The sequence below is a fragment of the Cariama cristata genome, unplaced genomic scaffold (assembly GCF_000690535.1).
Source record: "Cariama cristata isolate BGI_N322 unplaced genomic scaffold, ASM69053v1 scaffold4514, whole genome shotgun sequence".
In the NCBI taxonomy this organism is placed as follows: Eukaryota; Metazoa; Chordata; class Aves; order Cariamiformes; family Cariamidae; genus Cariama; species Cariama cristata.
Genome location: NW_009614535.1, coordinates 76,762 through 103,945, shown reverse-complemented (window position 1 = coordinate 103,945; position 27,184 = coordinate 76,762). Strand labels below are relative to the sequence as shown.

Below are 27,184 nucleotides of genomic sequence, written 5' to 3'. Positions count from 1 at the left end.
GCGGTGTGCCTTCCCGTCCGTTTCAGCTTCAGCTAGCTGCACGTGGCTCCTGCCGGCTCTGGCTGTAATCAGCTAGAGCACTGTCGGTTAAAGGAGCAAGCCAGGGCTGCTGGTATCAGTATGGAGCTGTTCCGGTTGCACTGAGAATCCTCTGCGAGGAAGCAAGAAGCACTGCGAATTTATGTGGCCTGAAACAGAAATAAATCAGTCCCTCCATTCCAGAAGGGATTACTGATGGCTGTCTTCAAGTTGGTGATGTGAAGGGATTTGTGCTTCCCTAAATCCAAGGTAAGTTGCCATAATCCTTTGCTCCAACTCTTGCAGGAGGACACTTTGTGTCATAAAAAAAACAACTTACTGGCAGTGAAGTTTTTGAAATTAGGTGCTGTGCTGAGGTCTGTATGATCGCAGCCCCAGACTGGTTAGAAAAAAGACAAATGGTCCTCAAAGTCCCTATAAACCACATAAATAAAATACTATGTTTTATAAATCAATAAACAGATGGTACCCAGCAATTCTGTGCTGCCTGTGCAGACTTCGAGGCTTCTCCTTGTTCTGGGGTCCAGTTTCAGAAAACGTCCATCTTCTGTGCTGTCAGCAATGAAGTCATTCAAGTTTTGTTGGACACTGGCTGGAAAGGAGAGGTCACAGGTGTGAAAAGAGGAGGAGAACTTTCTTGAGGCGTCCCAGGATGGGGAAATAATTTCTAGTGAGTTCAGTGCAGTTGGATTCAGTGATTGTTTAGCAGATGTTGACAGTAATGGTTTTCTGGGCAGGGAGCCTGTGCTTTTACAGGTGTTGCTATCCAGCAAGATCTGAGGCACAAGGATCCAAAACTGGCACTGCAGATTTGCAAAACATAACCTAGTTTCTGTGCCAAGTTAGCTCTGTTACCTGTGAGAGAATTGCAAAGGTGGCAAGTCCAGCGGTTACATCATGGCTTTTACAGAAGCCTCATCAAACACCAGGTGGAAACAAACCGTGTCCATGAAAGCCACGTAGCAGAGCACCCTCCCGCATCCCTTCTCCTGCCTTGCTACGGATGGATAACTCTGGAAAAAATGGAAATTAGAGCCAAGAGTGCCAGCCAGCATCGGATCCAAACCAGGAGGCGGTGGCTGTCTGGTGACCAGCTCTACTCCTAGAAGAGCACAGGAGAGCTCCCTTTTCAGCTGAGGGAGGGAGGAACCGAAGTGTGGGGGAAATGGAGGGAGAGGAGAGGTGCCTGCCAGATACCTGCTCAGGAAAGAAGTCTTGTTCACTAAACCACAGCATTATCCTGCAGGAGGGTAAGCGTAAGTGAGTGAAGGAGAATAAGGTTTATAGATAAGTCAGTCCTAATTTCACGGACTATTTCTTGAGAAAGCAGCTACCTTATGGCATAGGAGTGGTACAGGGAGGGGAAAAATGAGCATTTCGGGGAGGAGCTACCTCACCCTATGTTTGTCACAGGACTCAATACTGGCACTCTACCATATTAAAACACAGCTTATAATTAGATCTACTCAAAGTCTGTGTCCAGACTCAACGAAAAATGCTGTCTTAGGATATAAACATTTAGGAATGAAAACACCCAAATGCTCTCTTCAGCCATGTACTTTGTCTTCTTTTTTATAGTGCCCCGTTTGCCTGTAGGTAAAAGCCAGCCTTGGTGGTTTGTAATAGAAGGAACAGCACTTTTCCTTGTGAGAAATTCAGAGGTACGACATTGGCAATGCAAACCAGTCTTAAACACACGGCTGCTAGCCAGAAAGGTGGCTGTCGGTGTCCCACCACACCTGCTCCTGTGTGTGTCGGGGTACCTTAATACTTCGATAACCTCACCAAGTAAAAATTGATGTCCAGAGACCTCCCTCTGGTGCTGATCCAATCATTACACAGCCCAACGCAGAGAAAGCCAGCTACAGTCATTTTATTTGTCTTCATGCCTTGTGGTTCACTACACTTGTTTACAATACAAATACACTAGTCAATACAAAATACTCAATGACCATATATTAGTATTTTTCTTTATAGTATCCCTGAAGTGCACAGGCCCTTCCTTTATAAACAATGTTGCATAAACTGCTGTACATGAGACCGACACGCCTATAATGAAGCTTGTTACTAAAAGAAGCCAGATGCAGACAAATCGGACATTTCCCTGTGACGGGGTTTAACTTTGGGACAGACAAATGGTGATGTCTTTGCTGCTGTGAAAGGCTGTTTTATGCTATTCCTACGTCAAAGTTTTGTCACCCAGAAGATAGGCTCAGTAACAGGAGTGGACATGCAAAGTCAAATCCTTCATAGCCTATTTCAGACCTCTTACATCATGCACTGTATAAACGACTGCGCCCAGCGGTGCGGCAGCTGCTCTCGCGTGGAGCCTGCATCCTTTTGGGAATGCACGGGGCGGGAAGGCAGCGGCCCCACGATGATACACCACCGTGAAAGGCTGACTTGGCCAGAGTAACGCAGCCCTTGCTTTCGGCCTGTGGTACCCCCGTACCGCCCCTCACTGCAGGAAAGCCCCTCTCCCACCACCGCTCCTTCCACTCCTCCTCGAGGAAGCAGAAGCCCCCCAACTTCTTGCCCTTGCTTCATTTCCAGGCACAGGATGGAGAAACAAGGCTCAGTAGCGAGAAGGAAGATGAATGGACAACTGGAAAGGCAGAGAAACAGGCATCCCCACCTAGTTCACCTTCAGCAGCTCACAGAATCAGAAACCTACCTAACATCTATAGGAAAGAGGTCACATCCACATGGAAATAAGCCATTTTCGGAGTATGAGCGTGGTAGCACAGGATTTTCCCAGTCGTGCTTTACATCCTGTAGATCATACTGCTTCCCGCTTTTCCACTGTAGAGTGAGGAAGACACATAAGACTAGAATGTAAATATTGCCAATGAAAAAGACTAACAGTCTTAAAAACAAGTTCCTTTAAAAAAAATTTACATTTTTCTCAATAAACTATATTAAAAAAAAAAAAGTCATAGACAAAAATAGGTAAGAGGGTTAAAAGAACTGGAATTTTTTTTTTCTCCTACAACACTGTAAGCCTAGCGTGGAGGGCTTTAATAAGGAAATTTGAGATTTACACATGCCAGAGTGCTTTCGTCTGGTGAGCTCCTGGTGCCTTAAGCCCCTAATGTTCCTTGTGGATCTGAGAACCAAACAGGTGAATTGTTCTAGACATGGAAATAAAAAATTCCTAATTCATGATGGACAAAATGCTCTTGCTAATGGTGTACAGCTATAGGAAATGTGCTAGAATGCTAGAAATTGGAACAGCAGAACCATGAACACTGAACACTTCCAGATGTTGTAAGAGAAATGCTAAAATACATTCTATGAAGTACCTTCTTATACAGAATTTCAGCCACAGTAATTCTGCCACCCAGGGCAAACCCGCCTGGCAACTGCAGCTCTCCCAAGCTCACTGGTTAAATGTCACATCGTTTCTGTCAGCCCTTCAGCTAATTTGCGATGGTGCAGTAATTGATAGTGCTGGAGTGTGAATTGTTACTTTAGCGACAGAGGACACGGGTATCATTAGGGAAAGCTTTCTTCACATCATCCCAGTGATAAATAAACCCTGCATTGTCACTGAAAGCCTGGCACTGCTTTGGCACCGGGACAGACGCAAATGCAGAATGACCAGGAAACTCGTCCGTGATGCAGCCTGCACCCAAGAGGCAGAGCACCCTTTAGTCCAGGCAGTTAAGTCATAAAAATAATTTGTCATTGATGGTATTGTTTTCTAAGAACGAGGACGGTCAAATGCTCCAACCCTTGTTTCTGAGTGACACGATTTGATTAGCATCAATATTTACAAAACAATTTTTGCAAACCAGAGTACTGTGCTTGAACAGGGGTACCAAAGTAAATGCTTGCTGTGGAAGAGCTCAGAGATGTTATGTTTTTTTACAAGAAAAATAAGCCCAAACTAGATTTCTGAATTCCTCTGAATCCTAAGAATTAAGGGGGGTGGGTGTGTATTTAAAAACAAAAAACCAAACCAAAACCCTCCACAAAAAAACCCTCCTCACAACAAAGCACTTCACACCAGAGACACTGGAAGGCAGCTTGCTTAAAACCAGCTGCTAGTGCTGAGCAGTATTTATCTCAATGCACCATACCCAGCAGACTGGAGAATTTCAGTAATAATTCAGCATTTCCCCTGACCAGAATTATGTCCTCATGTATTCCATAGGTAAGCAGCAGTAATGCAGTGTTTAGCTCCTTCGTGTTTTACAACTCCCATTCTGTAAAAGTATTTCAGTTGCCATTCTATGATAAAATAACTGCACGACACAGGCTGCAGAGCCGTCATCACGCTATCACCATGGCTGGGGAAAGCCTGCCTTTCCCCCCTCACCCCCACAAACTTCTAATCACATCTCTTGCTGCTTGTGCTTTTAAAGCTTCTTCAGAAACACTACCTTCAACATCATCACCTGCCAGCTTATCTGCATTTGTGCAGCATCACAGCTGCTGCTTCAGATCCAAGAATTAATAATTTCAGCTAGTCAAAGATCATTAACTTTGCAACTTTTTGTTCTTGTGTATTCTTTGAGAACACTCATCAGTATACAGGCCAGATTCTGTCCTTGGTAACATGTAAAAGGCAGGGCAGCAAAAACTCGGCATGTGCTCCTATGCAAAGAAGAGCTAAAGAAAACAATGAGGAGCTTCAGCCCTTCTGAAAACGAGAAAGCTGGAATATTTAAATGAAAATTGCTATTGTATGTGAATAATGAACTAGTATAAGAAATTGTTCTGGTAGTGCTTACCTCCTGAATTAATCAGCTTTCCCGAGACTCAAAAACTACCCCACTGAGTTTACTGAGCAACAAAGAGAGAGACCAGTGCGACACTAACGCAGTCCTAAGCTAGACAGAATCCCTCCCCAGTGGCTATTTCATGACAAGAGCTGCATGGGTAATAACCTTGGAGATCACAAATATTCTCTTAATTCGAGCTAAAGAAGCCTGTGTGCAGCAGCAGAACACCCAAAGTGTAACCCTCGTCACCCCCACCAAGCCCCCGCAGCAGCGGCGTGATGGATCCCCAGCAGGCCAACACGAGACTGGGAGCAGCCCCCGATTCAAGCTTCCCAACACAAGAGCACAGCCCCGTTAACCAACCAACATACACAATTCTGGTATTTATCTAAAAAAGGGGTTTAGTTCTGTGCATCAGCGATGTCAGAAAGGCAGGTTAGCAGAGCATGCTACCTCCCTTCTGTTTTACACCAGCAGCGGCCCAAACCAAGCCCTCCAATTTCAATCTGCACATCTCAAAGGTCAGGCGTACGTACACACGGATTCTGGTTTGTTCCCTGAGGAAGACCAGAAGCTTACCTCGATGTTTGGATCCAGGGCCAGACTCAGAGTCACTTCACTGAAACGAGGAGTCTCGGACTGAAGAGCACCTTCACATCCCTTTGCCAATGCTCCAGGACACCCATTTCTATGGAAACAGGCACCCCTTTTTTGGATAGCGTTCATGCTAAAACAGCTCCTTGCAACCCTACGTTGAATTTACTAATGCACATCTTTACACATGAATTATTTCCTACATCTATGTTTTGACAATACAGTTAACTGGAATATTTTTCATGCACAAGGTGTACAAAATGAGTCAATGCAGTGTTTGTCTTTAAACCACTATCATACATGTGTTTTGTTAAAGGAACAAGGGCTCTAAACCCTTCAAATACAGACAGTATCTGGCATCCGGATTGTGGCACGACGTAGTCTTCCGCCTTTATGTTGTTGCTTGTACAGGGAGTGTCAAAGGCTATTGTAAACCTCTGAGGTATGCAGGTGGCTGTCCATTTCCAGGGCATGGTGAAAACTTCTCTCATGACCGTGGTCCTTTAAAACTTCACCTTGGTTCCACTTGACACGCACAAGTTCCTGATGAAGGACATTCCTACTTTTGTAGGACAGAAGGAATTTTACAGGGCTTTATTCAGTTTTAGTGCTTAAGCACAGGAAAAAGAAAACAAAACAAAAAACCCCGCCAAACACCACCCTCCCCCAACCCAGAATGCCTCATAGCATCTACACCCATCCTCTATGCTTCCTCTCCTCTCTCTTTCAAGCGGTGCAGGACGACCGGTGTCCTCCTATTGCCCTGCCAACACCCCCGTAACCGCTGTGCATTCAAGGACTTTCGAAGACTGGACTGTAGCTGGAACACAACTTGGGAATGTGCCATCGTGACACCATTCAGCGCTGTTGCATCCTTTTTCGGTTTGGAGAGAGGATGCTCTCCCCAAAGCCACTACAACCTCTGCCAGCTGCAGGAGATCTCCAGGTGTTCCACAGCAACCACAACTTTGGCACGGAAAACCCCAGACATGAAACACTCGAGGCAGTGAGCTGCGGCTTTACACTTAAGCAGAGAACGCACAACTGAGAAAAGCTCACAGGAAGGGCATGACAACAACCATGCGTATGAGTTGATGCAACAGCAGCTGGGCCTTGCAGTTAACATCTGTTTCCTGCATCCTCCCTCCCCCTTGTTTCTGTTATTGTGTTGGGGCCACGGTGATTTGAAGCCTCTTGGGTTAGTTGAAATTACAGCTTTGAGGGTGGCACTTTTGGAGCAAGTTGGCACAAAATGGAAGGTAATGCTGTCAGGTCCCTTGCTCGTGGTGTATTGGGTAACAGGACATCTCTTCAAGGCTCAGGGGCCACAGGGGGAAAAGTCAAGAGGGTAGAGGGCTCTCACGGCCCCTGCTGGGTTATGTGGCTCTTGTTTCTAAGGACGGGGTCCTCGTAACTGCTAGCGCAAGGTGGCGTGGAGGCTTCCAAGGGTAAGCCCTGCTGTTGGTATCCATAGTTGACGTTCCCACAGGGGAAGTGGCGGAGCCTAAAGAGAGGCACTTCTTTAACGCTTGCTGTTAGGGAAGATGGCTCTAATAGCAGGGAGGAACCTGGCAGCCTGCCAGTCACAATGTTGGGCCCCACAGTACAGTTCCCTTCCTGTCCCAATTTCTCCCTCTCGGGCATCTCCTTCTCCAGCAGAGAACTGTTTTTGCTGGCCTGCTTCTCCGCAAACCAGGAACCGTAGGTTGGATTCCAGAGGTTGGTGGGCTTGTTCCTGGAGCCCCGGCTTTTGTGCAGCTCAGAAGGGGGGTTGGACTGGGCATAGGCCATGTTGATATGTCCCCCTGCTGAGGCTGACTGCACCTTCCCTGGTACTGGCGATTCCAAGGCTCCCGCTTTCCCTAGAGGTTTTCCAGCAGCAATGGTTGACGGGAGGGGCGGTGGAGACGGCAGAGTTTGCTTCTCATCCTTCCTGTCTTGGTGTGTGGAGACCAAGAGAGGAGGAATTCCTTCTGGATCGTCGGGGCGCATTGCTACCTTCTCCTCCTCTTCAGCTGATGGGCCATATTCTACTGGCAAAGCCGTGTTGATGACATCTGGATCCTGCCAGAGAGAACAATGAGAATTTCTCAAAGTCTGCAACCATCATGCATACTTGGACTTGATTAAGAACCCGACACATCTGACAGCTGTCATGCTATGATCACAGAGCATCGTTCCCGCTACCTGCCCAGAGCCCACATTCCATGTGCAGAGGATGCTGACAAAATGCAGTTAGCTGTGAGATGCAATGAGATACCCTTAAAATCAAACTCTCTTTAAAAAAAAAAGCAACCCTAAACCTCACCACGGAACAACAGAGGCACAAAAACAATGAAAAGCACTTTTTATGTCCAGCCAAATTTCCTCTGGGAATGTTGTTTTGGAATCTGTTATCATCTTGAAGTTCATAACATTCTGAGCTAATATTGAGAAACTTTCAGCCATGAAAGTATTGCCTCCACGCAACAAGGGAGGAATGAGAATGCAGAGAGAAGGCAATACTGACAGAGTCCTTGAAGTCCGAACCCACAGGGACTGTGGTTCTGAGCTATTTAAGCAGTTTTGAAAATTAAACTGAGAGAAAATGTGGTGATCTGGGCAACCTTTAATTATTGCTAGATGCCATGGCAAGCTATAGATAGCCGAAAACAATGCCTCCCACTCCCAGGATCCAAACACACATGGAGAACAGACCAAGCCTCCCAAGCAGCGAGGGAAAGCAAACTGACTGAGGCAAATAACCGTACGAGGCCATACAAGAAGCCTGCACTGATGTAGGCAGCAGAACATTTTCCAAACTACTCCACTCCTCATAAGCTAAAAATGGTGGTAAAAAATAAATCAGGTTTTGGCCTGGAAAGGCAGCCACATCCTTTCCCCATTGCCTAGCCTTAGAATCCCCACTCCTTTAGCATGGCTGTCTCCACCTGCCTACTCCAGCGCAGTCAGCTGCAGAAGCCACCTGCAAAGGACACCCTGAGCCAGGATCATTTCTGCTGAGTGCTGACCATGTCTTACTGCTAAACGCTGTGATGGGGGGGCTGACATGAAGCACATGAAGTGCCTATGGGTGGCCTGTCTTAGCTCTTTTGCTTGTTGGAATCTGTGCCTTTATAAGCAGAAGCAGAGCTACAGGTCTGCCATTTGTAAAGCTGTGTAAGCCCGTGCCTCTCAGCAGCGAAAGACAAGAAGGATCAACCACCCGATGAGGTAAATATCCCAGCGACTGGTCTCAGACTGACCTCAGTCTCCCTGGACTGCTTACTGCAGTAATGCAGCGCTGCCTCCTCATCTCGTGTTCTGGCTTGCCTAGGCTGCTCCTCAAAAAGAACCCTCTCCACCCATCTCATTCGAGACAAGTGAACACCGATACCTGAGTGCAGTACTCAATCCTCTCCAGGATTATGGCAAAATTTGGCCGGTCTTCAGGCTGGTGCTGCCAACACTGGGTCATAATGCGGTAACTGAAAGAGCAGAACGAGAGATGCTCATAAATGGCAGATCCTGCTGGTACATAACAGCTAGTCACCGCAGCTCAGAAACCATAAGCACGCATCACCACTCTGACTTCTAATAAATAAGAGTGCTCTGCCTTCCCTGGAGTCAGACAACTGATGTACTGGTAACCGCTGAAATGTGGCCACCAGTGGGGTGAAATCCACAGCACATCAGAGAAATAACTCACCCACCCACCTTGGACAACTCAGTATAAGTAGGCAGGGCCACACATAACGAAGCCCAGTTTTCCCTACCTGTGAATAGTCTTATGCACTTGCAGTTTCACAGCTAACCTAAGACACAGAAATATTGCACCATCCTTGACCAAACAAGCAGTGGCCAGTACTTCTCAAAGGGGCCCTGAATTTTTCTCCAAAACAGACAGGAAAATTCAATAGCAGAGAAATCATTAGCACTCAAGTCCAAAAAGGCAGATCAGCCACGACAAGACCAATCTTAAAAGGCATTAACTTTTGAACTAGAGAACAGCACTTGAAACAGAAACTTATTTGCATGAATATATCAAAGTGAAAATTTCATACACAGGGCCAGGGCAGTTTTTAGGTGGATCCATCCTTCCTCCATTGGTGACAAACTCCAGAACCTCCTGGTTACTTTTGCTAGGGTAGGGCATGTATCCCAAAGAAAATATCTCCCACAGCAACACGCCAAAGGACCTGAATAGCGAAGCGAAGGAAAACAAAGTGAAGGATACGGGAATAACCACCACCAAGGGGCAACGCCCTTAGGTGCAGTACCGTCAGCATTGCTCTTTGCAGTCTGTGCTCAGGCAGCTTGTGGAAATCACTGCTGCAAGATTCAGACAGAAATAAACTGCACAGTTGTAATTATGGCCTTCGAATCATTCAATAAATACTAGTAGTTGACTATTAAGTGAGTGAATTCTATGATATAGGTAGGTAAATATGGTTGCTTTGCCCTTGTACTCAGCACTGTTCAACTAGATGCAACAAATACAAAAGGTTATGCTTTGCTGAGACATCAGCCACTGCTGGAGGCAGGACTGAGTGGAGCAGTGGCACTTACGACAAACTTTTCCTCTTGAATAAGCTACTCTGTGTGAAATAACATGCCAGTGAATCCCCACTGATGCTCCCAGCCCCACAGCCCCACCTGTACCTCTGAGTACAATAAAACCATTCCCTAGCTGACACCACAGCCCTGGGCCTGTGTGGTGGGGTCTGCAAAGCCCTGGGGACAATGGCTGGGATGGGACTCCATCCAAAGCATTCATCTGGTCAGCTGCTTGGAAATCACAATTTTGTTGATTAAAGTTGCAAAGAGCCATGTGGAGCAATGGGAAACTCTTCTGCTTGATGCCGAGACAGGCAGCAGCTCAGCTGTATGAGAGAGTGTCCCTCCACCCCTCTGCTGGGGCTGGCTCAGGAGCCGTCCCCTGACCACCACCCCCTTTCCCTCCACAAACCACCTGAGCTCTTGCCTCCTGCTCACCCAATTTCCCTCCCTCTCCTCTGGCCACCAGCAAGAGTTTACAGTGCTGCTGCAGGCCAGGAGGAAGATGAAAGCCACAATACCTGACGCCCTTCTCCCTCACTAGTGGGATGGATCCTGGCTGCAGTCTCCCGTGCTGCTTTCCTCAGTGTGCAACTAATGCTTTCCTCCCTGTAGCAGCAAAGCAGCACCTGCGTCTGCCTCAACCTCCCTTCCCTGCCTGCTCACCTCCCCAGCAGCACCCGCCTTTGCACAGCTCTGATCCTTCTGTTCCCTTGTCTCCTCCAGAACTACTGGCTCTGAAAGACCCAGCTTGTCTTTTTAGTAAAGGAGAAATGAACATGTGGTTCTTTACAACATATTCCCACTTTACAAAATGGGTTACAACACAGACAGACAGACAGACAGGACAGAGAAGGAAAGGAAGCACACCATGTGTCTGTTTTTGATGTAAATATCCCTTCCATGAAAGCCTCAGGAGGCATCCATTTGACGGGCAACATTGCACACCCACCCTTCCGATAGTAGCTGGCTCTGCAAAGAACAAAACAAAGAGTCAGTCAAGAATTCAGAAAATGCCATTAATTTGGGATTTCTATAATTACAAATACTAAAATTATGAGCCAAAGGACAGACTAATTTAGGTGAAACAGTATGGCAGAGAAAATGCTCAGGAGACTTATCCCTTCTCACAAAAACAGTGGAAATGGGCAGACCATGGAAGGACTGCTCTCATCTACCTGGCTTTAGGCCTGATCTGGTGAACCCAGGTTATCCTTATCTGTGTGCACACTCCTACTGACTTACTCACACAGTAAACTGCTGCTGGCAGAGCCATCCCCCTGCACTTTTCAGCCACAGCAAGGTCTCCACCTCACCTCACATGTGGTCACCTGGAGCATCCCCACCAAAAATGAACAAAGCCTGTCTCACATGTACCCAGTCTAAAGCACTGCAAGTGAAATCCAAGTGAAATCCAAAACCCTTTGTAAGAACGAGAAGCTCAATGAGGAGGACGCTTGGCCATTAGAGTTGGGGCAGTAGTACAAAAACCACCTCCCGTGCTCCTAGGTCAGGAATTACATCAGTCCTTTAGTGTCGTCATTTAAACTCAAACCTACAAGCCCCAAATCCTGTGCTGGCAGCTGCAGGAGGCTGCTCCTGTGAGGTGGTATCACTGTTCATAACTACACAGCCCAAGCATCCAAAAGATATTCCTGGACACAGAAACATGTGCAAACTTCAAAGGCACCTTTGAAAACTCGGCACCAAAACGTTCATCTTGGCAGTTTGTTCTGCTGATTGTGTGAGTGTGACAGATGCTACTTTGTCCCAGTAGAGTCCCATCTGACAGTGGGGCAGACTGGGGGCTCTTTGTGAAGGGAGAGGGAGGAGGGGAAAAAACCCAGCTCTGATACCCTTGAGTTTTTGAAGGTAGCACTCTGTTTGCATCACCTCAGGCTGCGACACTGTCAAGCTAAGGAGAGCCAGGTCTGGCTTAGTAATTCCACAGGAGAATCCCCAAGGAAGAAAAAAAAGAAGGAAAGGCACTGGAATAAACAGTGCGGGTGACTGAGTACAAGGCATTCCCTCCTCCGACTCAGAGGCAAATCGATTCCTCAGCACAGCAGGACACGGTGCTGCACTTCTGGAGGTGCTATGTGGAAGACGAGATATCAAACTGCAGGCCTTGCTGCTCGTGGTCATTAAAGATTTCCTGGCACTTCTTGCAAGAGCAGAGCAAGAGCACAGGACACCCCACCCTGTGTCCTGGCTGAATTCCAGTTTGGGTGATTACATTTTCCTGACCTTCCTCTGCACCTTCCTCCTTTATCTACAGTAAATTGAGGAGATTTACTGGTGACACCAAACCAAAGGGCCAGGGGTATTATCAAGGACAGAGATTAAACTCAGAATGATTTGGGACCACAAAACAAAAGGGCACATCAATGCCATTCAGTGTGGAGAAAGTAAAGACAAGAAACTGAGGACAGAGTACAAGAGGAAGGAAAAACACCCTCCATGACCATCAGACTTCATTACCCAGAAGAAAGCTGTCAGAAGTGGGAAAAGTCTCCAGAGCGCAGTTAAAACTACAGGTGAAGGCAAACACCAAACAAGCATTAGCTGGGATTCATCAGAGTGGGCTCTCTCCACCCTCGCCTTGCTAGGGTTACGCAGAGCAGCACATGAGCCTGCTCTCCTGCACAAACGCTGCTCCTCCCTCATTTTAGCAAGCTTCCGCTTGTGGATACCCTGGGCTTAGCTCTGCTACCTGTATATATCCCGGGCCATTCCAAAGTCTCCAATTTTAGCCACTCTCCCAGGCCCTCGACAGGTAAGGAGGCAGTTCCTGGCAGCAATATCCCTACAAGGAAAGTGAAGAAAAGCAAGAGAAAGAGAAGAACCACTTAATCATTCAATAATTTGGGAAACCAAAAAGAAAACAAAGAATAGTACCTAACTTCGTGAGCTGCAGAGAGCCCACAACAGCCAGAAAAGTCAGTGTTTATGGATAACTAGCGATGTCCCAAATTCCAGTCTACCCCAACAGCAGGAGCAGTTCTGCTCTCTAATGTTTCCTCTTTAAACTTCACGTAACATCTTCCAGCTGAAAGGATGGGCCTCCTGTAAGCCTCCCTTCACCCCAGGAGCTATTTTTAAGTCTCTAAGGGGTTGCAAGCAGTGGGGCCGATTTCAGCAATGTACTAGTCCCAACATCAAGCTGTCTGGGGAATGATCCACTGACCTACGCCTAGCGTGCTTGTTCAAATATTGTCAAACGGGTGTCACGTTGTCAGAGGCAGGAAGAACAGCAATGTGCAGGTGTTGCTCTGAAGACTGAAGGTATGGGCCTGAATCTGTGCATGCAGCTAAAGCTCCAGCCCCACCTCTGCTGGGCTACAGTAAACCTTGAGATCTGAATAACATGGGTGGCATACCTTGTGGGTAACTCTTTCTGAAGATTGAACTACAATCTCTCTCTACTCATCTCGACTCAATGGGCAGAGTTTTAGACATTTGCCAAACACCCTGTTCTGCAGGAGCAGGTAATAATAGTCATGAGGTGTTGCACTTCTGGCAGTACTTGTACAGCCATTCTTTGAGAGAAGGGAAAAAAAGGGTTCCAGAATGAGCAGAAAGGCACTAAGTAAAATTCATGACGGGAGCGAGCTTTGAAGACTTGTTACGAGGCTGTGTTTCCATTTGCAGAGCAGCCAAAGAGATGCACAAGCGCAGGCACCGAGACAAAGCTCAGGATCATTGGTAAAACTACAGACATCTGCAACCTGATTTATAGCAGCTTTTCTGTTAATTGCTTCTATTATTCTGATTTTATCTACCTTGTTTAAAGGTATCCAGCCACTAGAGTGCAGCAGGACATAAACATATCAAGCAGGGCATTACGAGTCCGTGTTGGCCTGTATGCAAGTCATGCCCATGCTGACACAGACACGTTCACCTACCTGTGAATGAAGTGGTTCTCCTCCAGGTACTGACACCCACAAGCAATGTCACGAGCCACGTGGAGCAAGTCCAGCATGGAAAGGGAGGAAGGCTGATTCTACCAAAAGACAAGAGACAAATGTGCGTTAAAAGCAAGAACATGACATGATTTGTCATCAATACGGCGCTTTGAACTCTCCAACAAGTGATGTAGCTCCGATGTTAATACACAAAGGGATTACAAAAATGCACAAGAGAGAGTTCATATCCATGAACTATGCGAAGGATGTGCAAAGCACATTGCCATACAAACCCCAGGGACAGAATCAGAACAGCTGGATCCAACTTTCCAGCTCCACTGGGATGCCTCTGTATGAATTTCCCCCAGTTCTCACGGGAGACGCTTCTGAATTTCCAGCATGGTTTTTGAGGAGATCTGTAGCCTGAATTCGTCCTCACTCAGTTTCTTTGTATGATTGCTAGCTCCTCTCTAAAGTCACCTTGAACAAAGAGAGTGACATTTTCTATAATGGCATGAGTCACATTTGCTCTTTCCTTTTTTTACCTGCCACGCCGGACCACTGCACCGGGTTTGCTTAGCCAATGGCTATGGAAGACTAAGGCTGCCAACTCCTTGTTTCCTGCTCCTCTGATGAAGTCTACAGTCCTTGCCAGCAGAAGCCAGACGCTTTAGTGAAAAGGGCAGGCTTAGCACTAGCTTGCGTTTGCCATCCTCTGAAGTCAAACCATCAGCTTCTCCGCTCAGGTGTGAATCAGTGATCCCTGCGGCCAGTCCTGTGGGGGAGGAGGAAATCGCTACTGCCAGCAAGGTGATGACAAACAACTGGATGGCAGTGACTGTTTATCCCACAGCAGCCATTTGCTAGCAAGGTGTTTCTCCGTAGCCTTAGTTATTGGACCAAACAAACCTATCCCACCCTTTAGCTCTCTCTCATGACACCTGCCATTCTGCCCAGTGCCCAAAGGCACATCTGCCCATGGGTCTCTCCCACCGATGCACAAACCAGCAGGGGTCCTCCAGTGACAGGGACTGCTGGCTCTGCCAGCCCGTTTGTTGGGATGAAATGTATCTCCAGACTGATGTGATGCTGTGCTGGCCATCCCACCTGATCTAAACCACTGCTAACTGGGACTGGAAATAAGTCCAGGCTCTGCAGCAGGCAGCAGGCAGTAGGTAAACGGTAGGCATTGGCTGGTAAAACCTAAAAAAGTTTTAATGTCTTCTGAAGAGATTAGGAAAAACCTGGCCTCAATACTTGAATAATGAAATAATTGAAAAACGCTGCATTTCTGTGTGAACAAAGCCTGTTTTTTTCAGTGCGGTGCCATAAAACAAAATAGTTTGTGACTATGTCTCACCTGCCTATATTTAATTATTTACACAGCATAGTTCATTGCATATATATACTTAATTGATTCTTTAAAACATCGGACTGAGTCTCCCCTTAAATCTTTCTTTTTGTAGAGTAATCATTTCCTGAAAAATAAAGCGTCTCCCCCCACCTTTTGTGGAGAGGGGGAATAATCTTTTTTACCTCGGTGAGTTGAAGTGACTCACAAGCTACACAAGATGGCTACAGTAAGAAAGGATGAAGATGCCTTCTCTTTCACTTTCAGGGCAGAACCAAAGGGAAATGATTATCTCGATCTACCCATTCCCTCCTTTTCTGAGCAAGGGTCAGAAATCTGAAGTGAAAACTGAGTAAAAAGCCCAATTCTTTACTGTGCAATCGATTCCAGACCTGAGTTATACTGCAAAGCAGTCAGTAGGCTGAAACCACAAGCTGATTTGAACAGCATAGCTTTTTTCTCTTTTTCCCTTTTTTCCCCTCTTCCTTCCCCTCCTTGGATGAATTCCTTCCACCTTTTATTCGGCAAAATACAGTCCTAAAACAGATGTGACTGCCCAGCCAAGGACAATTTAGCCATGTAATTTGTTTGAAAAATGGAGGCTTGGGATTTGTTTTGCAAGAGGAGCAGGTTTGAGACACCAAACGATTCGCCTTACAGCTTTTGCTCCCCAGATCAATGGACAATGCCAGCTGCAATGCCCCACTGCTCAGAGGAGGGGGCACGCTGGAAGCACTAGCATGACACCCGCCCGAATGAGGCTGAATCTTGCTAAAGGTGAATGAAATTCTGTGTATTGTTCAGTGTAATCACTGCTCTGTGCAACAGGCTGCACAACACAAAGGAGGGGGATCATTTATCCGCATATGATTTATCTTCCTGAGCTGTTCTTTGATTACTGTGCTGTGGGTGAAAAAGATCAGCACTGAAATTCCCAGACCGGACAATTCTGCAACGCTCATAATGAGTGTAGCCTCCGATTCCAGGCGTCTCTGAATCTACCAGACTGCCTCTCTCCAGATGACGGGGAAGGGGTAATCCTGTAATAGATGTGAAACTTTAGTAGAAATGGAACACAGAAATCCTCCAGGGCTGTAAACCCTGGACCCATAGAGAAGTATGAATCTGAAGCTTATGGAGTAGACCTGGCTGGCATAAACTGACAATACTCCACAAGAGTCACTGGTATTGTATCAGTGATGTGGGATGAACATTTGGCTTACACATATGATCACTGTTGCTTAGAGTCCAGAAAAATCATTACGTGTTGGCTGAACATTGCTTTCGTTATTTACATGAAGAACACAGATGAACAACACGCAATAACCTGTGCTGGCAGCATCCTGATCTCCCATTAAGTTGGATCTCGTCCTGATACCTCCTTCCAGTAGCTCTAGCTTCCCATTTCACGTCCCTCACAATGTCTTAAGTGCCCCCTTCCCTTTCTTCACCTTCTCCTCCACCATTCCTTCCACTCCCTTCCACGCTTCTCAGTGGCTGCGTGCACAGACGGCAGCATGCTGCCTGTATCTTGCTCCAAGTCACATAGGTTCTCGCTGGCCAGTGGCAAGCCAAACAAGACAACTGTTTTGCTCAGCGGTCGCTCTAGTGTGGTGCTTTCTTTTTCCTGAAGCCCTGCAATTAATGCCTAGTTAATGCCTTTCACATCTCTATTAAATTTGACTGAAACTGGCAAATGAATTCAAAGTTTCTGGCGGGGGAGTGGGGAGAGCAACTGGGGGAGGAAAGCAGAAAATGAACACGTAAATCTCTTTTTTGCAATCAGCCTGAAAGCAGAAGTACGTGGGAAAGACAAGGTACTAAGGAAATCAGCTGGAAAATACAAAACTGGAAAAAAACAAGGAGAAATGACAACAGTAATTCATACAGTGCTTACCGCACAGTAAGCAGTGCACCTCTGTACTGAGTCAGTCAGCTAGGTCTTGTGTGTTCAATTAATTCCTATTGGAAGCAAAGCTCATTGAAGCCTGTTTAATATGCACTGTTCCTTGTCTTTCCTTTCCTTTAATGGGCCTGGAAAGCCAGACATCCAGTCTGCTATGCCTACCTTCTGCCTGTCTTCCTTGAACAAGCAACTGGAGGAACAAAGCAGCTCAGGGTTCATTACGAGCAGTGTGATGATCCATCCAGCAGTACTGAGCCACAGGCCTGATTTACAGACCCTCTGTCACACCTCAAGTATATGCAGAGGGTAAATCCACTTCCACAGCTGGATCCCATACTTCACAGAGCACAATGCCCCACACGCAACTCATCTCTCATCAGTCAGCCTCGTAAGCCTCAGAGTTTCTGAGCCAGCAAACACGTGCACCAGAGGCTGATTTCTCAGCACTCACAGGTGCCATTAGTGCCTGAGAAGCTGCCCCGCAGCCAGACGACGAATTACCTTGTCATTCTGACCAGGCAGCCACCACATGGGATGGCAGCAGAAGCAGGGCAAGGCAAGGGGAAGGAAGGTGTTAGAGGTGGAGCAGAAACGTGTGGATCTGTGTCTGCACACAGTCAGGCTGTCCACATTCAGCGAACTGTTAAAGAGGGACTGGAAACTGCTTTTCTGAATCAGCTCCAGCTTGCAACTGCCCATCTGCACTTGGACCTCAGCTTTCCCAAAGCGTGACAGGCATGGGAGAGGGCAGAAAACAGCAGCATCAGTCCCAGGTCTGCTTCAGTCCTGGGAACAAGTTAAATGCAGGAATAGGGGAGGATCTTCAAGGTGGTGGGAACAGCCCCTGTGTGTAGCCGTAGTAATGGTCAGTCTCAGACAACCTCACACAGGTCAGGAAAGACAAGGAAAGAGGAGGAAAGGAATGAGGGACTGGGAAGGCACAAAGAGAAATACCAAGGAAGTGATGTATGCTGTACCTGGAGTGAACCATCCGTCTCTTCTGACATTAGCTTTCACAGGGGCTGCACAGAGCTGCCGCTAACAGAAATGGACACCCTGGCATGCAAGGAGGAACTCATGACTGGGGTAGGGGCAAACAGAAAGAAATCTCTCAGATCAGAAGGCTCCCATGACTTCATCCTATAAAGATTAAGGGCTTTTCATCCACAAAAGCAACTGGTTCATTTTACTGCAAGTAGGTAAAAAATCCTGCTGTTCAGGATTATTGTTCTTGGTGCTTCCTCACAAGATCCTGCTCATTACTGAGCTGGCTTCTCTCTCTAATGAGCCCAAAAGATACTTCCATTGCAAAGTAGTGGATGCCCTTGCCCTACACCATCCTGTTTCACCTGCCACTTCACAGATCGAGCACAGCCTGTCCTGCCAGTTTTGAACAAAGCCCCTACCAGGCAGCGTACCTTGCCCGTGCCATCTTGCTCTGCACAAGGTGAGAGCAGAGCCCACACTGCAAAACATGAATTTCCTCATTCACCTACCACCAGGTTCAGTCCCTTTGTATGAGCTGACAAGAGCATCTCTGGGTGCTAGAGAAAACTAACCTCTATTTATAAAGACTGCTTGCTCAGATTTCAAACATCTTGACTTTCTGGGTGTTTAAGCCTTCTTATCCAGGCAGGAGCCACTTTACTGCAACCTATCCAAGACTGCAGAGCTCCTGAGCAACACAGACAATTTTATATGCCTGAAAACCAGACTGCAAGGAAAAAATACAAAGTCAATCTGTTTCCAGATGCCCTGAGGAAGAACCTTATTTATATCTTTTAGAGCCAATTTGTGTCTTTCTTATACTGATAAAATCCAGCATTTTGCCCTGTGTCAAAGAAATAAGATAAAGTATGAAGTTGGGCCCTGGTACTTAACTTCAACAACATCTGGGTGCCTTTCTGATCCAGGGACTCAAAGCATACTTTATTCTTCTGAAATACTGATTCCCCTCTAGAAGTCGTAATTTATTTCTCACACATTTCTAACTGACCGTCATTTCCTGTTGATGCTGATTTCAGTAGGGAAATCTTTAATACTCTGGTCTAAAGATATTTGCTATTAAGTCATCAACTCCAGGCCGGATTCTCTTCTTGCCTATATCAAACTTGCACTGACAGATATCCACAGAAATGCATGTGATTGGCAGTTCAAATAACAGATTTATCATTAGTAGCTCAACGCTTCCCCCCAACCCACCCCCAGCTGGTGTGAAGAAGAGTTTAACTTTTTTTTTTTAAACTTTGATTTTGTTCTTTAGATAGTATCTGCAATGCTATCTAGCAAAGTCCAGGGATGAGGCACCTCTGCATAATCCCAGCAGCATCTGTTCCCTGTACATCTGTGTCCTGCCCCCACAGTAGTTTTCTAGCAACAGAAATTTTCTGGCCCTTTAAAATGCTAGGAAATAGTAGCTGCATGGATCAGCTCTTTTATAGTTGTGTATTTGCCTTGTGGCAGCAACTTACAAAATAAAATTTAATTTTCTCTTTTCTTACCGGTCTAGGCCGTGTCTCTCTCAGGAACGATTTCAGGTCACCTCCAGCCATGAGCTCTAGCAGGATGAAACGCGGCAGTGCCTGCAAGCTCACCCCGATACAGCGCACAATATTCTGATGGTTGAACTTGCTGTGGAAACAGGGAGACTCAATTACAGAGCAACTTTGATCCAAAAAGCACAATTGCAGAAAAGAATCAAAATGTTTCCCTGTGGGAATGTTTTGTGTGGTTTTTTTTTTTTTTTTTCCCCAAAAGTAACAAATCTCAAAGGTAGGGTAACTGGATAAAGCGCTGCCGCTGCACTTTGTGTCTGTCTGCACAGTGCAGAAAAAGAGATGGGGAAGGATTGGCTTTTGAGTGCTTTTCCTCTTCCTATATTCTGCATCCTTTTTGGGCTACAGCAAGACTTGTGGGCCACAGGAAGCAGAGAACGTCTGGTAACAGAGAAAATTCTGCTCCTAATTTCCTCATCCAAGGGGCAGAAGCTGGGCTAGGGCAGAGTTTTTCCAAATAACATACTGACACAGGGATCTGCTTATGTAGGGGATATTCCTCAAGATCTAGTCTCTTAATACTTCCTTAATTCTCCAGACCTTAATGTGATGGGAAACTATTTCCATGGATTCTAGGACTCAGTCACTGACATGTGACATCACAGCAGCATTAAGTCAGTGCAATGACTAGCCAAACCCAAACTCCTACGGTTTGTTTTTACCTCATGTTCTGATCTCTGAGAGAAATCAAAGGATCCTATTATCAATTCTGAAAACTGGGCCTAAAGATTTTCACTTTGGATAATGAAAACCAGTGTGCGCCCTCTTGAAAATTTAGGCCTTTATCATCTGGTGCGTCTTCATTTGTAAGAAGAATAGAAAAGGATGGTAATGCCTATCCTCTTTGTAAAATACCAACAGCCATCCGCTGAAACTACTGTATAGACGTGTTGTGTGGACATCACCTCTCAAAGCACCTTTTTTCTTTACAGTGCTGGGCTTTGCAAGCCTACACAAGTGCTGTTCATCTTATTCATACACACCTAATTATGAGAGCTTCCATGAGGAAGTCTAGCTCATCTTGCTCCGAACACACTTCTGGCAATGTCTGGAAAAGAAAGAATGGGTTGACAAGGAGAAGGTATTTAAACTTACAGATGTAGAACACCTGGCACAATCAAAAGCATTAACATTGTCTGCAGCAGACCTTGTTTCTCTAAAAGAAACCTCAGTCTAAGATAATAGCTAGACCATTACTAAACAAGACTGTGAAGCCTGCTGAAAGGTAAAGATCAGTACACATGCCTCATCAACACCACTGTCATCCTCCTCCCAGCAAAGAAAATAGCCCAGAGTGCACAGTGAACAGTGCTCAATATATGGGACTCTGCTGTACAGAGGATGAGGAATGAGACCACAGTTCCTGAGCTCTCAGTTTTCTCACAGTTCAATACTCCTACCTCCCAGCAAGACTACGAACTATAACCAGCAGTAGGACTGTGTTGCTACGTAATCTCTAGGAGAAAACAAGATAGCTAGGCTGCTTGAAGGCCTGAAGAACCCTAACAGGGTCTCTTAGGTTTTATAGCTTCACATCCAGTGCATATCCATCCTGTAATGGAGTGGTGAGATCCGTGGAAAACCAGCCATCTCTCACCTGCAGACTCCTTGATGTAGGTGCCAGCTGCTCTTGGCCCTATGAAGACTTTTGGCCTCTGACTCAAAGGCTTTGGACAGATTACCACACCAGGTGTAGCATGTGCAGGATGGACAGAGGATGGATTTATTTCTTGTACCTGCAGTCTACTGCAGCTGTGTGGGAAATCTTTGCCTATTTACTACTTACAGACGTCTTTCAATAGTCTCACAAACCCACATGTTAAAAGCTACGATGGATTAAAGTGTTGCAACAGAGCAGCAACCTTTCTAGCCACATCCTTCAGTACTATAGTAACACTTAATTCATCCTCATTTTTATAATGCATTGGGACTCTTAGGTGAAAGGTGCATGAAATCATCATGATAACTCATACACTGTCACTTACTTTCACAGCCACCTGCAAGGGAGTGGGGTCGCTGGGGATCCCTGCCACCTGACCTTCATATACCTCACCAAAGGCTCCGTGGCCCAAACCCCTGGACAGACCAGAGAAGACAAGAAGGTTTTACTACAGAGAACACACATTATAACACTGTGGTCACAGCTCACAGAATGGGCTTACAATTTTCATGGTAGTGAAACAGGGAGAACTGGATATTGACACTGACGACACCACTCCTTACACTACGCACAGGACCAGACCTTGATGTGATCCTTCCTGGACCTACAATGTATTAATTGGTAGGGAAAGCAATCCTCAAAAGTGAACAGTACCCAGTGAACTCAAGATGCTGGCACTGCAGTGTGTAACGGGTAGCACTCTTCTATGGCTTTGGTATCAGTGCTCTAGGTGGTGGGAGCTCCAAAATAGGTCAATAAAGATAGGTCTTAAGTCCTGGTGTTCCCACACCCTAAACACATTAACAGTTCCAATGATGTTTATGCATCACCATTAAAGAAAACATTGAACAAGAAACTAGGAAGCACAATGGTTCTCAAAGGACCTGAACTCTAAACCAAGTATCTTTTCCTGATTTATTTTGTGACTCCGGGTAAGCACCTCAGCCAGTAAATGGTTATGATAGTGCTTTGTAAAGCACTTGGTTCTAGGAATTCGTGCTGAGAATCATTTCTGGCACTGATCATATTATGAAGTTTTATTTTGAAAAAGGGTACAAGAAAAAGAGAAAGGAAGTAAAGCGATCACACCACAAATCCTCTCCTATGTCCTTGCGATACAGATTTTGCATACCTTTCTATTAAGTGAACTTAATAGAACAATAGCTATACCACAGAGGCAGCATGTCAGAACGACATAGCAAACTCTGGCCAAGAATAGGGCTGCATCCCAGGTCCTGAGTGCCTCTTAATCTTGCATGGGCTGCACATTGAGCAGTAGTAGTTTGAGCCTCTAAGAGACATTCCTGCATCTCAGTCCAGGTAAAATGCTCTCAATAGGGCTCTCTTCTACAACATGCACTTTCCTGGTAGAGCCAGGTCTGGCCTGAGAGCTGCACTGATTCTGTTCTCTCTGCTCTATTGGTGGACTGTTTTTGCATGGGCTGCTGCCCTCCCGTCCGTTCAAACAGGTGCTCTTAAGGGCAATCTGCTCTGTTGTTGCATAAGCTCTGTCTGTAGTTTTGCCAGGATAAAGACCAGTCTAGGCAGTGAAACCACAGTGAGGACTTGCGTTGCCTGTGACTCAACCACTTCTTTTAATAACATTTTGTAGGTATCAGCTTGAGACACTATTCTTGGCTATGTCTGAACAACTTATTAACAAACTGAGGGTATAAAACAGATCTCTACGGCTCATAACTCACCCTCCTCCCAAAAAGCCCACCTTCCCTGACCTTATCAATTCCCAGCTGTATCCTCTGCTCTCTGCAGCTTGTCACACTTCAGAAATCCTTTCAGAACCCAAGTGACAAAGGCAACAGCAGCATAGGGTACAATGGAAACTTCCAGATGGAGTCCAGCAAGATGTGCAGGCAAGGGGGAATGAGATAAGAGACAGCAAAACATTGCAGACTGTGTAGACTGCTCTGAGCATCATCTTTTTTAGCACTATAAGCTCCCTTGTCTTCCAAGCTCTCCTGCTTCCACTTCTTGGCTTTTGTGTAAAACAGCATGGCACCAGGGTAATGTCACATTCACAAGAGGCACGCACTGTATCCCGCAGTAGAGCCAGGTGGGAAAGAACTCTGAATTTTCATGTTTTTCTTAAGAGACTATTTCGAACTTTCCAGTTCTGATCTAGACACAACTATCCTACTGCCTTTATATTCCTGTCTGTTTAATACTGTCTGGCAGTCTCAAACCCATTGCTTTTCCTGCTATTGTACTTAAGGATGTCATTGTCTTTACCAAAGATCCCATCAACGACTTTAAAAAAGCCTCCTACAAGCCTCAGCCTTCCCAGCATTTCATCAGTTAACACTGGAGATTGGTCATTCATTGAACAGTCTGCAAAAGATCTGTTTGAATTACTGGTGACGACTCTTCAGTTCCTCTCATAATCCCAGAAGATTAACACTGCACCTCTAAAAGGTCAAGGAGACTGCCATAGTCTAGTCCCCTCCACACAAACCTAACTACTGCAGCTTTACATCTTTCTTATGCCTAACTACTGCAGCTTTACATCTTTCTTATGAAAAGGGGCACGAGTCTAAAAGTGCATGAGAATTTGTACGTGCCTGCACAAAGACATGAGATCGCATCTATGTAAGAGAGCCAGTATATGCGAGCGTATAGTGCGAAGCATGGGGAAGGCAAAGATGAATTTACCGGATGAGGGAGATGTTTTTTCGAGGCACCTCTTTGAGGTCACTAATGGATGTGGTCTTTCCTGCAAAGCAGTAGTTGGGATTGTAGTCTGTCATGATAGTGGAGGTACGTAGCTTGCTCAACTTATATTCTGGGCTCTGTAACTCCATCTGCATGGCTTGTAGCTCTTGGTGCTTCCGACGATATACTAAATATGGAGAACACAGTAAACCAGAGACACAGATTGACTTTGGAACAGAACAGCAGCCATGCAGCACATGCCACTGGAATTCATTGTGTGGCCAAACTTCAGCGAATCAAACCAGACAGTGACACTGTAATTTCTGTACATCAAATAATTACAGATAGAAAATGGAATCTGAAGTTACCCGGGAACTTTTGATTTACACATCTTATGAAGAAACAGGCTTACTCATGAACTGTTTGGAAGAAGTAAAATGAATTTCACTTGCAGAGATCTCTGATTTCACAGTTCTGAGGTTTTTGTTTTGTTCTATTTAGTTTAACTGGACCTTCCAAGGATGAGTCCAGTTCCAAACTTGAGGGAGTCAGAGTATAACCGATTTTCCTAAATCACACAGAGGTGACTAAAATCTGAAATGAATTATTGCATCATATTGTTCAAAATGGATAGTCTAAACTGTTACCTGAGAGTAACACATTGTACATAAAACTAGCTCATTTTGCAAAACTTACTCTGTTTCTAAACAACAGGGATGGACTAAATTTGAAAACAGTTTATGGTAGTGTTATAGTCCTTGAATCACTTCACTGATACTTCTGAAATGTCATTAGAAATCACACCTTGAAAGAAGACATCCTGTGGATATTCCTTGAAATAGTAACTGATATTGCAGAATTTTCTTCAAAGCAAGATGCCAATCGTGAGCAGGTTAAATCACTATTACCTTTACTATTGATTTCTGTGGGAGCTGGATTGAGCCCAAAGACTGTGACGGTAATAGCTATTGCATCTTCTCTGGCAGATGTTGCTCAGGGGAAGAATTTAAGGGGTAAACATGCACTCGCAAAGGCAGACAGATGTAATGACCTATCCACAAACCCTTCCTGTCCTCCATTTTCCTCCTCATTGCTTTTGCTTTGATTTTTTTTTTAAATCACTGCTCTTTCCTGAGATGGCAGTGATAGGCTAGTTGGATGGAAAGAGGATTACTCTTCCACTCCCTGAGAAGTAATTAGTAATTTTAAAGGGGTACTGTCAGGCCAGAAATCATACATGTAGGACCATGTGTGTGCAACTGATAACTCCTGAAATTCTTGAAACTGAAACAGCTGCACAAATCTGATTTAATACTTGCCATTTGCTGCTCTGGATACATCCCTCCCCTTCCGCAGACTACATACAGTGTGGTCAAAGAAAGGTGGCAGAGCCGTGGTTTGAATCCCTGGCTGCTTTTCATTGATTCACATCTATTCTGTTTGCAATCAAATGCAGGTGAGCAATTGTTTAAAATAAGAAAATGAAAAGGTGAAAAATACCTTTTAGAATTTCAAATAAAGATGCCAAGAATGCCTACATCCTACTAAGTAGCAGTTTGTAAAAGGGGAACCTATGTGAGAATTTCAAGCTTAAATGTCATATATTAAGAGGCTAAATCTGTATATAGGCACACAAATACATAAGCTTGCTCTTAGGTATTAAGCACCAACAGCTCTCACAAAACCAGGGTCAGCTATGTTCTGGCAGCTTTACACTACAACACAAGCAATAACGTCTCTTTCGAGATGCAGTCAGTAACTGAAACCTCCTCAAATTGGTCACTGTGGTTAGAAACAACTACTGAAATCTGAAGTTAAGGCGTGTGTGTGGGAAGGTGTCATTAAATACAGCAGTAGCTAAAAACCTGAATCCTTTTGCTTCCCAGGGTCCAATTATACCTGGCTCAGATCCAGCCCTCATATGAAAGTATCTTTTGCAGAGAAACACTTACCTATCATGATTCCTGAAAAAGCCAAAATTAAAGCAGCCACCAATGCTGAAGTCACTACAGACAGGACCAAGGAGAGAGGGAGATGAACCACTGGCTCAGCTGTAACAGAGGCAGGAGAAAAAAGAATTACATGTTTGACATGATCTTCCAGTAGCCACTTTTTTGCAGACAGATTTGTCTGCTCTTCCTTCCATTTACTCATCTGCTGCTCCTATAGTGTAGGAGCAACCTCTGGCATGATCGGTTCTCAGGAGCTATGACCTCTAATACCTCATTGTTTCACTTTTCTCAATTAATATCAAGCCCTTAAAACAGATGGTTTGCTATCAATGAATTAACATGTGCACTCTCTGGGTATGAAAACAAGACCATAAAAACCAGGGGCAGGAGGTTGGGGAGGTGGAAAGAACATTACATTGCCAGGGTTAAAGTGCTGCTATCAGTGCCAAATCACAGCAAAAGCAGAAGGAGGACTGCAATATATCATCTCCTAAATGCATCTAATCCAGGCAGAAAAACCTGGTAACAGTACAGTAAGTGGAGTACAAAGTATTCTGTAGCTGCATCCTCACTTGGGACCACAAGGCATTCAATGACCATCTATTGAGGTTTACTTCACGCTGGCAAAACGACCATGCTTTTTACCCATTTTACAGATGGGAATAGTAAAAATTCAGAACAATTTTCCCATGCCAGTGAGAAAGCTGAGAGCAGGTTCCTGAAACTCTGGAGGCACTTGCTCTAACTGCTAGGCAAGAATACGAAGGAAACCTAGTAATGGAGTTCCAAGCACTTGGTTTTTCAAGTAAGGCAAGTACAGGCACTGTCTTTAGTTTTCCTCAGACATTTCTCACAAAGAATTTCTGCACCTTATATGTCCAAGTCCACAGCAATTATATTGTCCTTCACCTTGTACATTTTTTGGTTCTTAAGACGACTGACCTGGAATTTAAGTTTAGCTGGAAAATTCCTTCAGTGAGCAAGCTTTCATGATTTCAGAGCAGAACGTGAGCATCAGCGCAACCAGGTGCAAAATTTGACTCTCCTCAGTGCCGCCCAGCATGCCAAACATACACGGTAAAGTAAAGCAGCAATGCTGCTCTGTGCACCATTCCTCAGCACTGATGTGTCTATATGCTAGCAAAATAACTCTGCAGGATATACCAGCAGGAAAGAAGGTAACATTCCACAGAAGCCAGTTTTAAGAAAGATTAGATAACACTTTCAGGATGTGTAGCAGTCCAAACTACAGATTTTTGCCATGCATTTTGTGTTTCACACGCTAGCAGCCT

The 27,184-nt window shown here is 45.4% G+C and overlaps 1 protein-coding gene across 1 annotated transcript in view; it reads right to left on the bottom strand.

Moving 5' to 3' along the window:
• Window positions 1-6,719: 6,719 nt before the first annotated feature.
• ALK (anaplastic lymphoma receptor tyrosine kinase) overlaps window positions 6,720-27,184 on the bottom strand; it is a gene marked incomplete at its 5' end in the record, with an annotated part of 76,129 nt that continues 55,664 nt past the window's right edge. The window contains 11 exons of the mRNA XM_009699457.1: window positions 6,720-7,424; window positions 8,737-8,827; window positions 9,404-9,538; window positions 10,767-10,868; window positions 12,610-12,702; window positions 13,802-13,899; window positions 19,560-19,689; window positions 20,597-20,661; window positions 21,599-21,689; window positions 23,941-24,127; window positions 25,893-25,991. Of these exons, the coding sequence (XP_009697759.1) occupies window positions 6,720-7,424; window positions 8,737-8,827; window positions 9,404-9,538; window positions 10,767-10,868; window positions 12,610-12,702; window positions 13,802-13,899; window positions 19,560-19,689; window positions 20,597-20,661; window positions 21,599-21,689; window positions 23,941-24,127; window positions 25,893-25,991 (1,796 nt within the window). The remainder of the gene's footprint in view (window positions 7,425-8,736; window positions 8,828-9,403; window positions 9,539-10,766; window positions 10,869-12,609; window positions 12,703-13,801; window positions 13,900-19,559; window positions 19,690-20,596; window positions 20,662-21,598; window positions 21,690-23,940; window positions 24,128-25,892; window positions 25,992-27,184) is intronic.